This window comes from Hyperolius riggenbachi, chromosome 12 (genome assembly GCF_040937935.1).
Source record: "Hyperolius riggenbachi isolate aHypRig1 chromosome 12, aHypRig1.pri, whole genome shotgun sequence".
NCBI classification, from domain to species: domain Eukaryota; kingdom Metazoa; phylum Chordata; class Amphibia; order Anura; family Hyperoliidae; genus Hyperolius; species Hyperolius riggenbachi.
In genome coordinates, this window is record NC_090657.1 from 87273160 (window position 1) to 87289969 (window position 16810).

Genomic DNA, 16810 nt, shown 5'->3' on the forward strand with positions numbered 1-16810 from the left:
TACCCCATCCTGACACTATTTGTTCCTTAGTAACCTTTCAGTTATTGTTTTCTGTCCTTGCAACACACACAACAGGCACCATACAGGTCAACATGTCTGAACTCATCCTATGCTTATAGCGGACCTGAACTCAGAACTTCCTCTCTGCTGTAAAAGATACGCAACACCATAATAAACTTTAAAGAACAACAATTTCTTTCTTACAGCTCATACGAATCCTGCAATAAATCTGCAGTGTGTCTACTCCCTGCTTTCACTGAAGCAGACATATTGTTAACATTCAGTGCTTTCAAATTAGCCTCTCTGCCATGGCAGTCAGCTGACACAGCTGAGGCATCAAATTACAACTTGTCATTAGACACAGATGAGGGGGAATTACACAGACTAAAGTCTCTAAATACATACAGGGTGCATTTCTCTATGTTTTCCTTCTGTCCTGTGCAAGAGTTCAGGTCCACTTTAAGGGAATCAAAGCTCCTATATATCAGAATATAGAAAACGAACCTCCCTCTAAGGGAGGTTCATAAAGGGGCATGTTGTAGGGAGGGTGGCAAGCATTACTTACATTCGGGGGGCTGCTGCTAGCCCCTCCATGTTTATGCTGGCATCTATCTGTTGCAAGTTGGAAGCGCCCACTCCCAGCTGCTGCAACGCATGTCAAGAGATGTAGTCCATTGATGGGACTACATCTCCCACTATGCATTGCAGCAGTTGGAGACACACAACATCGCTGGAAGCTTTAAAGGACAAATGAAGGGAGAGGGATATATGGAGGCTGCCATAGTTATTTCCTTTTAAGCAATACTGGTTGCCTGGCTATCCTGCTGATCCTCTGCCTCTAATACTTCTAGCCACAGACCCTGAACAAGCATGCAGCAGATCAGGTGTTTCTGACACTATTGTCAAATCCGACAAGATTAGCTGCATGCTTGTTTCTGGTGTGATTCACACACTACTGCAGCCAAATAGACAGCAGGGCTGCCAGGCAACTGGTATTGTTCAAAAGGAAAAAAATATGGCAGCCTGCATATTCTCCTCACTTCAGTTGTCCTTTAATCTGCAGCACCTGTGGGTCTTCTTGGAGAAGATAGATGTCAGCATAAAAACGGACACCTAGAGAACAGGCCTCCAAAGGTAAGTAATGTCTGCCACTCGACCCCTTCAGGGCAGGTTCATTTTATATATTTTCATAAATAGTCACTTGGATTCCTTTAAGCATAGGATCTGTTGAAATGTCTGTTCGTTGTGGACCCTTCAGTGAAATGGACTGTTTTAGCTGTTGAGAACCTAACAATAGGGATTACCAGAAGAGCAGTCTTTTCACTGTTAGGTTTTATGTTATTTCTTTTTTCCTGGAGTTGCTGCACAGCTGGTGATAACTGTTGTCATCTTGTACATTCCTAGTGGGATTGCCATTCAGCTTCTGGATGGGGAGAAATAACGAGAGACATTATTACTGGGGTGGATCTAACCCTGGCATCCAGAGATGTGCCTGCGGGATTGAAAAGAATTGTGCCGACCCCAAGATGTTCTGTAACTGTGATGCCGATCATCTCGTTTGGTATGGTCCACTTGATTGACTTCATAATATTAATAATCGGGTCCGTATCTATTCAGTAACGAGTTAAAGGCAAGACTCCCTAACACTGTGGGGTGGCCTCATGAGTGCATCGTAGTGGCTGCAGCTCTTGAGTGCTTTGAGTCCGACAGGAGAAAAGCGCTATACAAATATTCAGATTATTTTTATTATTATATACCTAGCTGATGGCCCGGTGTTTCCCGGGTATGCATTTGGCTGGTGTTGGCTCTGCCCACTTTTTCTAACCCTAACACACAATTACTCAATGACCAGGTTTGTGAGCTTTGCGGACTTTAGCATCAATAATTTGTATTGAAATTAAACAAATCTGATTGGCAGTTTGTGGCTCCACCCCATTTTCTGAATTTGAACCCCAGTCACCCAATGACCAACTGTACCAGGTTTGAGGCTTGTGCCATTAACAGTGCAAGAATGGCAGCAATTAAATATTCCCCTTGAAAATAAATAAATGAATTTTGATTGGCTTTTGTAGGCTCCACCCACTTTTCTGAATATTAATCCCAGTCACCCAGTGACCATCTGTGCAAAGTTTGAGAACCCTGCCATTGACAGTGTAAGAATGGCAGCAGTTTACATTTTCCCAGTGAAATTTGTATTTGTCTCTGCCCACTTTTTGGTCATGGGGATAAAAGGTATCCTATATGTTATTCCAGGCAATGTACTATGTGTGTGCCAAATTTTAACAAAATCTGTTTAGCTATCGTTGCATGATTGAGTAACAAACAGGGGCGTAGCAATAGGGGTTGCAGAGGTAGCAACTGCATTGAGGCCCTTGGGTCAGAGGGGCCCTCCCTCGTGCACAATATTAGCTCTCTATTGGCCCTGTGCTGGTAATAACCACTTCTATAGATGCTTTAAATTGTAGTAATCATTAACAAACTGTTTCCCATCCTCTTCTTGCACCTCTGACACTGTGAAAATCCTTGGCAGGTTTTGGTGCGCCGGATCAATTGTTATGTATAGAGTGCTTGGGGGGGGGGGGGGGGGGGGGGGGGCATGTAAAACTTGCACTGGGGCCCATGGCTCCTTAGCTACGCCACTGGTAACAAAAATCCAAACATCCAAACTTTCGCATTTATAATATTAGTGAGATTGTCAAAACTAACAATGGTTCTTGCCTCTTCATAAATAATATACGGACAGATGAAATGTAGCCACAATAGACAAAAGCCATTTCTATACTGTACTTATGCAAGTCTTTTCCTTAGATGGTTCTGTGTGTATTGCAAATGTTCTTCACAGTCTTTACAGTTGGTGTAATAATATATTTTAGGAGATACGACAAAGGTTTGCTGACCTTTCGCGATCATCTACCAGTGACACAGGTGGTTGTGGGAGATACCAACCGCACCAGCTCCGAAGCCTGGTTCTCACTTGGACCTCTACGCTGCTATGGAGACAGTAAGAAACTTTACAATGCTGTTCTATTAAAAAACAAAACACACTTTGAACTTTTATTTTTGTCACTTTTCTGTTAAGGAAAAGAAAAAGCAGTTATTCTAGTCATTTTTTCTTTTAAGCTTTCTCTTAGGTGATATTTTCCTAACTAATCAATAAAATGCTTTTTAGGCCACCAGAAAGAAAGAAAATACTCTGGACAAATGTAACAGTACTTTTTTTTCAACTTCTATTTGTCACTTTTTTTTTAAATTGCAGATTGCTTAAAAGTTATTTTAAACAGAAGATGAAAAAATCTCTCTTAAAGCGGAATATAACCCTGCATTTCAACTTTGCTCTAAAACATTATTTACAGCATATTATATGCAACCAGCATATTTTTTTTTTTACTAGACCAGCATTGGAAGGGTTACACACAGAGCTTTAAGGTTCAGTGGAGAGAAATGCTGCGCGTCTGAAGTTTAGCTAGATACATTTAAGTAAACACAATGTAACAAGTGGTGAATTTGACACACACACTGACTGTGCAGGAGCTCCCGGACACAGAGAGAGAGTGAGTCACATTCCTCACTTGTTACATTGTGTTTACTTAAATGTATCTATCTAAACTTCGGCTGCTGCAGCTTTTCTCTCCACAGAACTTTAAAGCTCTGTGTGTAACCCTTCCAATGCTGGTCTTGTAAAGGCTGGTTGCATATAATATGCTGTAAATAATGTTTTAGAGCAAAGTTGAAATACAGGGTTATATTCCGCTTTAAGAGAAAACTTTGGGCCTTATACTATGAACTTTTCTCCTGAGGCTTCTCCAAGGAGACAATGTTTCAGTACTTAACAATTGTAAAAGTACTAAATAGTAAGTGTAAAAGGGGTAATATCAAAATCATTTTGAGCAATGTCTTACATGGTGGGAGATTTAAAAAATATTTTATTGATGAGATTTGAAATAACTCAAGAGAAAAGTAGATATGGATATGGCCATGTGGCCCCATATGCACTGTGCCAAAGAGGACTGGAGTAGGACAGCACTGTCCTAGATGATATTTTCACACTGTGTCAATAAAATGCTTTTCAAGCCACCTAAAAGCAAGAAAATACCGAACTGCAGAGTGCTAAAAAGTTATTTTAAACAGAAGATGAAAAATAGTCTCCTAGGAGAAAACTCAGCAGAAAAAGTGGATTGAACTGCGGCCCATATGCAATTACTTTTTCTTCTGAGTTATTTCCTATGAGATAATTTTCATCTTCACTTTAAAATAACTTTTCAGCATTTTACAACTGAAAAACTACGGTACCCAAAATCAGTACTATCAACTATTATTTTGAGTATTTTCGTGCATGCTGGTGGTGTAAAAGGCAGTTTATGACAAGGGGCTATATGCAATTCGAGTTGGTAAAGTGAATGGGAACCCGTTTTTAAATAAAAAAAGTCAGATACTCACCTAAGGAGAGGGAGGCCCCGGGCCCCATAGAGCTTTCCCTCTCCTCTCCTGGTCCTCGTCATTGCGCTGGCTCCCCCGTAGCGGTATTCGGCCGTTTCGGTCAAATACCGCTGTTCCCCCGCTGAAGGGAGGCTTCGGGAAATGCTTCGGGAGCCCTAGTGCTCCCAAAGACGGCCCACTCTACATTGCGCACGCGTGAGCGCCCTCTATGATGCACTCGCGTGTGCGCCACCTGTCTTCGGGAGGACTCGGCTCCCGAAAACTTCCGAAGCCCGCCCGGCGGCAAATGCGAACAGGGGAGCCAGCGCAGCACTGAGGGCATTGGGAGAGGAGAGGGAAGGCTCATTAGGACCGAGCCTTCCGTCTCCTTAGGTGAGTATCTGACTTTTTTTATTTAAATATGGAGTCACATTAGCTTTAAGAATCTGAAAACGTACAAGTTTCTTATCACCTCACATCACTTGGGTTTTCCCGGTAAATTCAATTGCTCGTTTCACCTGAGCAATGAAATAGTGTTAAGAGTATAACTCACCTGATCTGAATGAAGGATCAGGTCTTCTTTCTGCCACCTGTAATACTGACATCCTCTGAGTTCCAATCATGGTGCTGTAATAATGACATCATCCTTTGGGTTCCGCTAGTGATGCCGTAATGCTGACATCATCCTCTGGGTTCCGATAGTGGTGCTGTAATGCTGACATCATCCTCTGGGTTCCGATAGTGGTGCTGTAATGCTGACATCATCCTCTGGGTTCTGATCGTGGTGCTGTAATACTGACATCATCCTCTGGGTTCCGATAGTGGTGCCGTAATGCTGACATCATCCTCTGGGTTCCGATCACATGATAGGACATGTGACCAGGGCCTAAAGGAGCATGTCAGCATTACAGCGCCGCTCAGTGGTGGAGTAGGAGAGCTGATCCAGTGTCCACATCAGGTAAATATGAAAGCGTTTTCTCTGCCACTCTGCATTAGGCTGGGGGAGGTACACTGATAGGCTGGGGAGACAAAAAATGATGTGGAGTCGTAGCACACATTAAAAAAAAGGCAGTTTAAATGTTAAAAATCTCAAGTCTTGCTCTGAAAGATAGCTGTTTGCTGAAATTTTGTATCCATACGCAACAGGGAACACATGGAATACTGTGACCTTCATGAAAGCCGCCAGCCTTATTTATCCAACTTTCCAGCCTGGAAACAGTATGGATATTTCCTTCTTCTTCAAGACCACATCTCTGTCTGGAACCTTTCTGGAGAACATGGCCAGCGACTATCAGATCTTCATCAGAATTGAGCTCAACAGTGAGTCACATCCTTCTTTTGGGTTACATTAGATCTGTACACATACTAGATCTTCATTGTTGCTGGGGCATAACTATAGGCAAGAAGCTTCTGCAAATGCTGGTGGGCCCAGAACCCATCTACTTACCTTACCTCCCTCTCATACAGATCAGATGTTGCCATGGCTACACTTATTATGAGTGAGGCGATCATGATGATGACACTTGTTATACAATCCCTGGTGGATGGGCTCCAACAGTATTAATGTTGGGAGTCCAGGCACATTATTGCTGGGGGGGGCGGAGTTGAAGCCATGTCTCTTTATTTGTGATGGACTTGGGCAGAATCCTAGTGTTGGTACAGCTGTTCCACGATGCTGTTATGTGATCTCTCGTGATAATTTGCTAATTGGCACATGAGCGCTATTGTCCTGCAGTGTTCCTCCCACTGCTGGCCATTTCTAGCTCCTGTACCACTCACCCCTCACATTATAAAACTGAAGTGAGATTGATATGGATGCTGCCATATTTATTTACTTTTAAACAATGCACATTGCCTGGCTGCCCTGCTGATCCTCTGCCTCAGATACTTTTAGCCATAGATCCTGAAGGAAGATCAGATGTTTGACTCGACTCAAGTTTGAATGGATTTGCTGCATGCTTGTTTCAGGCAGGTGATTCAGACACTACTGATACCAAAATGATCAGCTGGACAGCCAGGCAACTGGTATTGTTTTAGTGGAAATAAATATGTCAGCCTCCATATCCCTCTCACTTTAGGTGTTTTAAGAAATACTTTGAGTGGCCATACACCATGCAATCTTGATTGTGCAAACACAGCTATGTAAGGTTTTTTTTTTGCCTTCCATCAAAAGAGATATGTGAGGGTACAGGCTACCATTGTACCTTATTTTCTGTTGAACTCAATGGACGTTTGTCTCTTTTTCAACCCAAATAACTATGGAACTATGTAGTGTAAGGGCCAGGAGATTTAAAATACTTAAATTAATTTTTATAAGCTCTCATACTACACGTAATTATCAAGATTGTACAATGGCCGGACCGCTCAGTGCCTGCCAATGTATTTCAACCCACAGATTTTCCAACCTCTTGGACGCAATCGATGAGCTGAAACAGCTGGAATTTGGCCGCAGACAGGCTTGCAGGGAGCTTGCGAGTTACAGTAACACAAACTACACACTATTTTAGGGTACAAAGCTGCCACCACCTCTGTAGAAGGACAGAGACCTAACCTCACTGATTCTAATACCTGTGAATAAAAACAGTTAGAACATACACTAATCTGACTATACGGACAGTAGCAGTGACTCTTCAGAAAGCTAGGATTCGTTCTGCATGGCTGAATAGTAGGTGCAGCTGATAAATAAATTACTTTACAAATCTTTTATTGATAATAAATGCAATATAAATAATTCGTATATATAGAAAATCATTAAAATTAACGATTAAAGAGAAAAGTAACCCAGTGTAAAATAAAAAGGAAGGAAATAAACGGATACTTAAGTTTAGGAGAAATATGTCCCTTTGTGGAAACCAGTCAAGGTCCTTTGTTTCAGTTCAGGAAAATGGCCGCCAGCCGCACGGTCCTCTGGCTGGCCTGATCAGGTGATGTTACACAAGATAGGACTGGGGAGGAGTTCCGGTCAAGTCCTTTTGAATGACCCAGGTTTTCGGGCGGGATCTCAGGGTCAGCCCCTGGGCTGGATGGGGTTAAACTTTTGGGCAGAAAGTTTAAATCTCACAAAATATGACATGTTCATATTTCCTCTCTTGCTTCCCACACACAAATAACAGTCACAGGATATGACAATTCTTATGATATCAACCTTGGATAGTGTCACATGTTCTGGCACTAAGCAGCTGAATAACATGGTGGCTGGGTATGTCAGCAGCATAAATTTAATATTAAAAGATTCAGTGGATCCGGACCAGAAAATGATATAATTTCCAAGCTTATCATATGGACGATATTCCTTAAAGAGAAACCGAGGTGTGTTTAAAGAATGTTATCTGCATACAGAGGCTGGATCTGCCTATACAGCCCAGCCTCTGTTGCTATCCCAAACCCCACTAATGTCCCCCTGCACTCTGCAATCCCTCATAAATCACTGCCGTGCTGTGAGGCTGTGTTTACATCTGTAGTGTCAGTCTCAGCTGCTCCCCCGCCTCCTGCATAGCTCTGGTCCCTGCCCCTGTCCCTTCCCTCCAATCAGCAGGGAGGGAAGGGATGCAGGCGGGGACTGGAGTTCTGCAGGAGGCGGGGAGAGCAGCAGACTGACACTATGGAGATAAACACAGCCAGCTCTGACAAGCTGTTTGTCAGCAGCGTGGCTGAGATTTATGAGGGATTGCAGAGTGCAGGGGGACCTTAGGGGGGTTTGGGATAGCAACAGAGACTGGGCTGTATAGGCAGATCCATCCGCTGTATGCAGATAATATTCTTCAAACCCACCTCGGGTTCTCTTTAAACAAGGAAAAATCATACATTGCATCTATTTTCAATCTGCTCCCAGTGGAGTCAGCCAGTGTGGCCTCCTGCTGAGTTTATCCTGTCCATAAAGGAAGCCAGAAACAGCTTTGCCATTTGGGGTTGCTGCTGGCAGTTTTTCACACCTTGGTGTCATTGGTCCCTGAAGGAACTTCTTTTGAACCAGTTAATTAAACAAACCTTGGCCTGGTCAGAGAACAAACGTATTTTCATAAAAAGAGCTCTATCAGCTACAAAAAGGGAAAGCCCAAGGCTCTGCAGTCTGCTAGGACCTACACATACAATTTGGATTGTCCCATTAATGACAATCGGTGCAGAAAACCGATTGCGTTTTTCGCGGCTCTTCCGTGACAGCCAGTCTTAAAGTGCATCTCCAGTCAGAGAATGGAAATCTAGTAGCTGCTCTTGTAGTTGTTTAAATCAGGTCCTGGAATTGACTAAAAAGGCACTGCTGACAGGTTCCATAATATGCTCATGTGACACCAAGCTACAATTAATATAGCATTTGAAAGGTAGGTAAGTTAATGTTTACTTTCAAAGTATGACAGGAGCTTAATATGTGTACAGCATATTGTGGTTCCATGCTGGAGCCTGAAACCCCACCCACTGCCTAGTCCGAAGCAGATGCAGGAGCTGCATGTTGACTGCACACCCAGTACCAACTCTTAGATGGCATCATTTCAATTAAGAGAAGGAGAACCGTGATTGTCTGATCAATGCAATAACTAACAACTAATGACACCTGAAATGTGTTGTAATAGGTCAGGGATCTATAAGTATAGGTTCACACTGGGGCATTGTGTTGCACAACAGAGGGGAATAGTCACAGTGTGTTGCAAAGCTCACAGTGCATGAAAGTATGCTTTGCTGCAACTGTAAAGCACATGTAATCAGGCACCATGCAGCGTGCCTCGCGTTATCTTGTTGGGTTCCACCGCACTGTTCACACGCCAGTGTGGACGTGATTATATTGTCCAATGCAATACACCCTAACATGTCTCAAGGTACACATTGGCCTCAATTCACTAAGGGCAGTTCATTAGAATCATTTAGGTCGGTACAATACCACATGCAATATTTTACACTTTTTTGTGGAAGAAGTTTGGTAATTTACCGAACAAACATGCTTAAATTCACTAAGCCCTGCTTGGTGTCAATTATCAGCTGTGGAGCAGGTCAGCACTGTGGCAGGAAGCTGTGTGTATGAGTCTGGGTTTTCTGTCCAGTGCGTCCCCGACATTCCTTTAAATGTGCTGTAGCCACCAGGGGGAACACTTCTGTATACCAGTATACAGATTTTCACATCTAAAGGGATGCAGAAAAACCTCACAAAATGTCTCCTTCCCCTGCTCTGTGAGAGTGAATTCCTGCGTTCCACGGTGTCGGACCAAATCAGGGTGAGAACTGAGAAGCAGGGTTGTGTGGCTTTCCCTATTGGCTGCCTGGCTCTTTCTATTGGCTGTCTGTCAATGTTACCACATGGAGAGAGCATGGAGAGTGTGAGTGATCGGCTGGTCAGAGCTAGAGAAAAATACCGAGCACTTTTGTTTGATTTACCGAATGCGTTAATCTTTGTGAATTGCAATTTCTTGACATTTTTTTAGGTATTTACCCCACAAGCCGGTAATTTACCTCACTAGTTAATCATTTTAATTTTCTGTATGGTATTGAGGTTAGGTGAATTGGGAAGTTGATCGGTACTAATCAGCTGTTTTCTGCATTGCCTAATGCGGTAATGCTTAGTGAATTTAGGCCGACAATGTTTTTCTCACTTGCCTAGACTTAGGTAAGTCACTATGAAAAAGGGAACCTTTTAATCAATAACTGTCTTAATAGGCCTAATTATTCCTCAAATTATACTCTGAATAATTAAAAAAACAAAATTAATGAGCATGCACTGAACTGAAAATGAGCCTGTCTTTAACCTTTCTTCCTTCTCTCCTTACTTTGTGTCCACCAGCAACTACTGATTTGGTGTTTATTTATGATATTGGCAATGGCCATGAGAATGTGACTGTGAAATCACCGTATCCTCTGAATGACAATGAGTGGCATGAAGTGAAAACTGAAATGAATGTCAAGTTTGCTCGGATCAAGGTGGACAGATATCCATGGGTGATTCGCAACTTCCCTCTCCAGACCTATATGAATACATCATACGATCGGCCACTTTACGTAGGTGAGTTCTTTGGCATCTGATGGCTGATAGGTGATCTCTAAAACCAGGTAAGGTGCAATATTGCCTGATCGACCATACGATACTATAATTTTATCGAATTGGATGAAAATCGGTGGGCAACAAGCATGCCCGATTGACAATTAGACTGATTTCAGGCCAAAATTGGACTCATGTATCAATCGCGCAAGCTGGAAAATCTTGGCCCGCTGAGGTCAATCAGGTGCACAGCCATAACGGTGTGCAGTATTGGAATGACCCACTAACGTGAGAGACCCTCGGATGCTGTCCTCCCAAATGTGAATGCGCCTCTCTGGTGCCCATGCATTGTATATCTCACCTGCTACAGCTGTGGCACCTCCCAATCTCATCTGCTGTCTCCCCTGAGTGCTGCCAGATGCACGCATGTAACATCACACATGCACCATATGCTATACACACCACCACGTGGTGGCGCTCGGTGTGACAGCGGCGCATGGGGGAGACAGCGGAGGAGACCAGGAGCAGCTGGACTGTTGCAACAGCTGGAGAAGGGGAGAATTAAATGCACGGGCACACTGGGGGCAGGGGAATGGGAACACCATTAACATATGGGGGAACGGAGGAGACCAGGTGGCAGATGCGACATCACGAGGCTGATTCCCATGACGTTTCATGCTGAAATGAATTGGGAATTGTCCTGCAGTGTATGGGCAGCCAATAGATCTCTCTCCAATTAGATTCAATCAGTGAGAGATCTGTCTCTTAGTTGATCTGCCCATACATCACTAGATGTATGGGCACCTTTAAGCTTGGTTTACTAAAGTCCTCCAGGGCTGGAGCACTACGGGGAAATATAAGTGGTCCATATAATCAAGCATGGATGTTTTGTTACCAATCCAGTACCTCAGACCATTTTACAATGACACTGTGGTATCTGCTTGTGATTGTGGCCTTTGGTTTCTGGTAGCAGGACAAGGAGTCAATTGAAAATCTCCTACGCACATGATCACTGTGACTAACCAATCACACTGCTTAAACAGATTAGATGCAAATTAAACTGGGATGAAACTCAAAATTACATTTTTTCACTAAAACATTAAACACAGCAAAAAAAAAAAAAAAAAAAAAAAGTAATTACTAAGCAAAGTAAAATAGAGAAAGTTCTCTGCTACTCCCTTGATCGCATATTTTCTGCATTGTTTAAATAGCTAGATTTAGTTTTCTTATACATTTTATGCTGAGTTCAAATCTTTAGACCAAAGATTAAATTTGAGTTTCATCCCATTTTAAGCACCTGGCCCAGATAATAACACTATGGAGGCATTAAAGCGATAAGCTCAGTAATTTCTAACCATTAGGGATATGTAATGCCTGGGCACTAGATACTAGCAGATATATAGAAATCGAGACATCGGGGATAGCCAAGGTCATACACGTACCAGAAACAGAGGTACCAGAAGTCAGACAAAGAGTCGTAAACAGGCCGTGGTCAAAACCGAGTATCAGGTGTCTGTAGTACAGGAAGGATGAGACTAAACAAAGTGAGGGGCATGCCGGGTCATACACAGGAAAACAATCAGAAGAATATACAATATACAGTACTGATCTAACTAGAGTACATATATATATATATATATGTACTCTAGTTAGATCAGTACTGTTATGTATATTGTATAGTCTTCTGATTGTTTTCCTGTGTATGACTCGGCAGTGTCTGCATATATATATATATATATATATATATATATATATATATATATATATATATATATATATAGCTCTGAAAACTAGCTGACTTTGGCACAATAGTGAGGCAAGGTCCAGCGCTCAGCGTACTGATAGCTATAACGGACAGCGAGTAACTGAATGCTCTGGGCTTATATAGAAGGAATAGATCACAGACCAATCCCCCAGGAAAATCGGACCAAACAGCAACATCCCTGCAGCAAGTGTCAGCTGACCACAGGAATCAGCTGACACACCTCAGACACGCCTCCTTAACCTATAAAGGCAGCTCTGAGCTGCGCACGTCCTCCTAGATAGACTGCCAGAAACAACACGCTGACTCACATCTACAGGGGAGACGGGGATTCTTCTGAACAAAGAGGATGAGGAAGCTTCTTGCAGCTGCTGAACATTGTCAGAGCAGCCTCCGGAGACAACACCAGATAAGTTTGTTACATTACCCCCACCCCCCCTCGAGGGGTGGACTCCGGACACTCTCTACCTGGCTTATCAGGATGTTGACAATGAAATTCCTGAACTAAGTCATTGGCATGAACCTGCCGTGCTGGAACCCAACTCCTCTCCTCAGGCTCATAACCTTTCCAGTCCACCAAGTACTGCAGAGAGTTACGAGATTTCCGAGAGTCGAGAATACTTTCCACCTCATACTCAGGTTCACCATCCACCTCAATCGGAGGTGTAGGGGTGGATGACAGTGAAACATTGGTCGCCCGCTTCAATAAAGACACATGAAAAGAACTTACTGCCCTTATAGATTGGGGCAAGGTTACTGGATAAACGACTTCATTAATTTTTTCTGAAACAGGATGAGGGCCAATGTACCTGGGCCCCAGCTTGGCAGAAGGCTGGCGCAGAGGAATGTTACGAGACAAAACTCAAACAAGATCCCCAGGTGTAAATTCCCACTCAGGGGTTCGATGATGATCAGCATGATGTTTTTGTTGAGAAACCACCTTTTGCAAATTCTGCCTGACTTGAGACCAGACTGACTGCATATGAGAAATCCAATCTTCCAAAGCCGGATAAATGGAATGTGGACTGGAAAATGAGGAGAACTTAGGACTCCGGCCAGTAACCACCTGAAAGGGTGACAACATGGTAGAAGAACTTGGAAGATTGTTGAATGCAAATTTAGCAAAGGTAGAAATTGCAGCCAAGTTTCCTGACGGTCAGACACGAAACACCGGAGATATTGCTCCAGGGATTGGTTGGTTCTTTCAGTCTGACCGTTGGTTTCAGGATGAAAACCAGATGAAAACGACAAGGAGATACCTAAACGAGAAGAAGCGCCAGAATTGGGAGATAAACTGAACTCCCCTATCAGACACAATATTCTTTGGAATACCACATAATCGAAAGACATGTTCTATAAATAATTCTGCCAACTCCTTGGCAGAAGGCTATTTACACAATGCTACAAAGTGAGCCATCTTACTGAACCTGTCCACGATCACCCAGATTACACTTTTCCCACCTGAAGAAGGCAAATCGACCACAAAATCCATAGAAATATGGGTCTAAGGGACCTGAGGAATGGGTAAGGGCATCAAATTATCTCTAGGAGCATTTCTAGAGACTTTGCTTCTGGCACAGATGCTGCATGCGCCAACAAAAGCCTTACAGTCCTTCCTTACAGTGGGCTACCAAACATGACGTGTTAGTAATTCTAAAGTTTTAGCCTCGCCAGGGTGCCCTGCCAGTTTGGTATCATGGAATTGATGAAGCACCTGTAGACGAAGATGAATCGGTACATAATACACACTCAAAGTTTTCCAGGTGGACAGTCCTCCTGGAAAGAAGACAATACTTCAGACAAATCAGAGAAATCCTGAGTGTCTGTGGCGGCGATCACACAGTGCTTAGGTATAATAGAAACAGGAGACTTAGGTTGTGAAATTTCAGAATCAAAACACCTGGACAAAGCATCGGCCTTCACATTTTTACTTCCCGGTTTATAAGTGATGGTGAAATTGAAACGTGAGAAGAACAATGCCCATCGTGCCTGTCTGGGATTGAGTCTCTTGGCCTTTTCTACATAGTCTAGGTTTTTATGATCGGTGTAATCGGCGCCCTTCAACCAATGCCTCCATTCTACAAAAGCCATTTTGACTGACAAGAGTTCTGTCTGTCATAATTGCGCTCTGCCTGTGAAAACTTATTAGAAAAAAAAACACAGTGGTGTAATTGTTCTGGCTGACCCGAGTACTGTGAGAGAGTGCCCCCCACTCCCACTTCAGAAGCATCAACTTCCACACAGAAAGGCAATGAAACATTAGGGTGCGTCAATATGGGAGCGGAACAAAAAGCTGATTTCAGTGTGGCAAAGGCTTCACAGGCCGAAACTGGCCAATTAGAAGGATCATCTCCTTTCTTAGTCAGGTCTGTCAAAGGTTCAACCAAGGTGGAGAAATTCCTAATAAATTTGCGATAATAATTGGCGAAACCTAGAAAACGTTGCAAGGCCTTAAGATCTCCGGGCTGAGGCCAATCCAAAACTGTGGATACTTTTTTCTTATTTATAGACAGACCAGAATCAGAAATTATGTACCCCCAAAAAGGTACCTGAGAAAACCCCAAAAAGGCATTTTTCTAGTTTTGCGAACAGGGAATTCTCTCTAAGCCTCTGTAGAACCCATTTAACGTGTTCCTGATGTTCTGACAATGAGTGAGAGTAGATCAAGATATCATCCAAATAAACCACAACATATTTGCCCAGAACATCTCTGAATACATCATTAACAAGGTCTTGGAAGACGGCTGGAGCATTACATAGGCCAAAGGGCATTACAAGATACTAGTAATGTCCATCCTGGGTGTTAAAAGCCATCTTCTATTCGTCACCCTGACGTATCCTGATCAAATTGTATGCCCCCCTTAAGTCCAATTTACTGAAAATTCTTGCGCCAGATACCTGAGAAAACAGATAATTGATAAGAGGTAACGAATATCTGTTTTTTACAGTAATCTTATTCAGGCTCCTGTAGTCTATGCACGGACGTAATCCACCATCTTTTTTCTCAACAAAGAAAAAGCCTGCCCCTGCTGGGGAGGTAGAAGGTCGAATAAAACCCTTGTCGAGGAACGCATAGTATCTGGCAGTAAATCAATAGTACAGTCACAGGGTCTGTGAGGGGGCAACTTGTCAGCAGACTGAGGAGAAAAACATCAGAAAAAGATTTATAATGACATGATAATTGATCAGACACAATCTCTATGTTATGGAGTGGAATTTTTTTTTAACAATTCTCGTAACACAGGGAAGACCAATTGGTAAGTTGACCAGAGTACCAATCAATGTGTGGGTTGTGTGTCTGCAACCACGGGAGTCCTAGAACCAAGGAACTAGACGGCATTCTAAGAATAAAAAACTGCAGTTTCTCGAAATGCAACACACGAATCTGTAGAGAAACCTCAGGAGTAATTGCAATGGGTTGACCATTCTGAAGAGGAGAATCGTCTATGACAGTAACATACAGGTTGTTCAGCAAAGGTAAGGCTGGAATTCCTAAACTTGCGGCAAATTCATAATAATTAAAATTACCCGCCGCCCCAGAGTCAACAAAGGCCTGAGCAGAACTAGACTAGATTATTCCAAAAAATAGTTACTGGCAATAATATTTTTTTTTACTTTAAGGGGAAGAATCTGCTCGCCCAGATGAGATTCCCCAACTACACCTAATGGCGGAAGTTTTCGGCCTTCCTTTTTGCTGAGCAATTTTGAACAAAATGTCCCTTTTCACCACAGTACATACACAACCCCTCATGACGTCTTCTAAGTTTCTCCGAGGGAGAAACTTAGAAGAATGACAAGTCTTTCCAACGACTGTCCACACACTGATATTGCAAACTTCCAAATCATTTAAATACTGGGCGCGCACATGGAAGTCGCATTTATGGATGACATGCGGGCATTCTGTAGAACAATGTTGTTTAAACTGCACTATATTTGCCCATTAGTCCTCTGAGTTGATCTGCCGGAGGGATGGGGCAGTCACTGGTCAACGTCCTCATTTGGCTTCATTTTTTTTACATGATTGTCGTCTGATATGGCGAAATCTGTCATTCGTCAGACGTTTCAATGACTTTTATTGAGTGTGTGTACATAGCTTTAGATAGATATGTACCGTATGTATCCTGGTAGCCTTTTCACCGTATATCTTTAAAAACTTAAATATAAATATGTACTCTTGTTATCACTGATGAGCTCAGGCCATGCTGGTAGCACTCCAGGTATACATTCCAGCTGCAATAGACAGTAATGGCCGGCACCATCATATGCTCCTTATTGACCAAGACAGCAATGCCTGAAATGTTGCTGTCTTGCCCTGTGTCTTGATCAGTGCTATTATCTACAGTATTACATTATTACATTTAATTATTACATTTTCCATTCGCAGGTTCTGCAGACTACAGGAGGAAGCCGTACATCGGTTGTCTCCGTGGGCTTCGGATGAATGGAATAACCTTAGATTTAGAAGGGAAGGCAAATGAGTCATTTGGTGTGAGGACCAACTGCACAGGCCACTGTGAGAGGCCACTGATGGAATGCCAGAATGGAGCCCGCTGTGTGGAGAGATACAGCTACTACTCCTGCGACTGTAATGGAACTGGCTTTGAGGGTCCCTTTTGCACTAGAGGTAAGGAGATGGGAGAGGTGGCAGATTCTGTTTTATGCTTAATATG

The 16810-nt window shown here is 42.9% G+C and overlaps 1 protein-coding gene and 1 long non-coding RNA gene across 4 annotated transcripts in view; one reads left to right on the forward strand and one right to left on the reverse strand.

Moving 5' to 3' along the window:
• Positions 1-16810, forward strand: part of CNTNAP1 (contactin associated protein 1) — a 136649-nt gene that overhangs the window by 97151 nt on the left and 22688 nt on the right. For all 3 annotated transcript variants that reach the window (XR_011025470.1, XM_068264593.1, XM_068264594.1), the window contains exons 14-18: positions 1405-1561; positions 2874-3001; positions 5563-5736; positions 10184-10402; positions 16525-16764. Coding sequence is in view for 2 of the 3 variants with exons in the window: in XM_068264593.1 (XP_068120694.1) it covers positions 1405-1561; positions 2874-3001; positions 5563-5736; positions 10184-10402; positions 16525-16764 (918 nt within the window). In the remaining variant the exon portion in view is untranslated. The remainder of the gene's footprint in view (positions 1-1404; positions 1562-2873; positions 3002-5562; positions 5737-10183; positions 10403-16524; positions 16765-16810) is intronic.
• Positions 839-5868, reverse strand: LOC137542572 (uncharacterized). Its single transcript, XR_011025471.1, has 3 exons — positions 4970-5868; positions 2898-2990; positions 839-1423 (listed from the first exon to the last, which is right to left on the reverse strand). It is a non-coding gene; the product is annotated as an uncharacterized lncRNA (long non-coding RNA).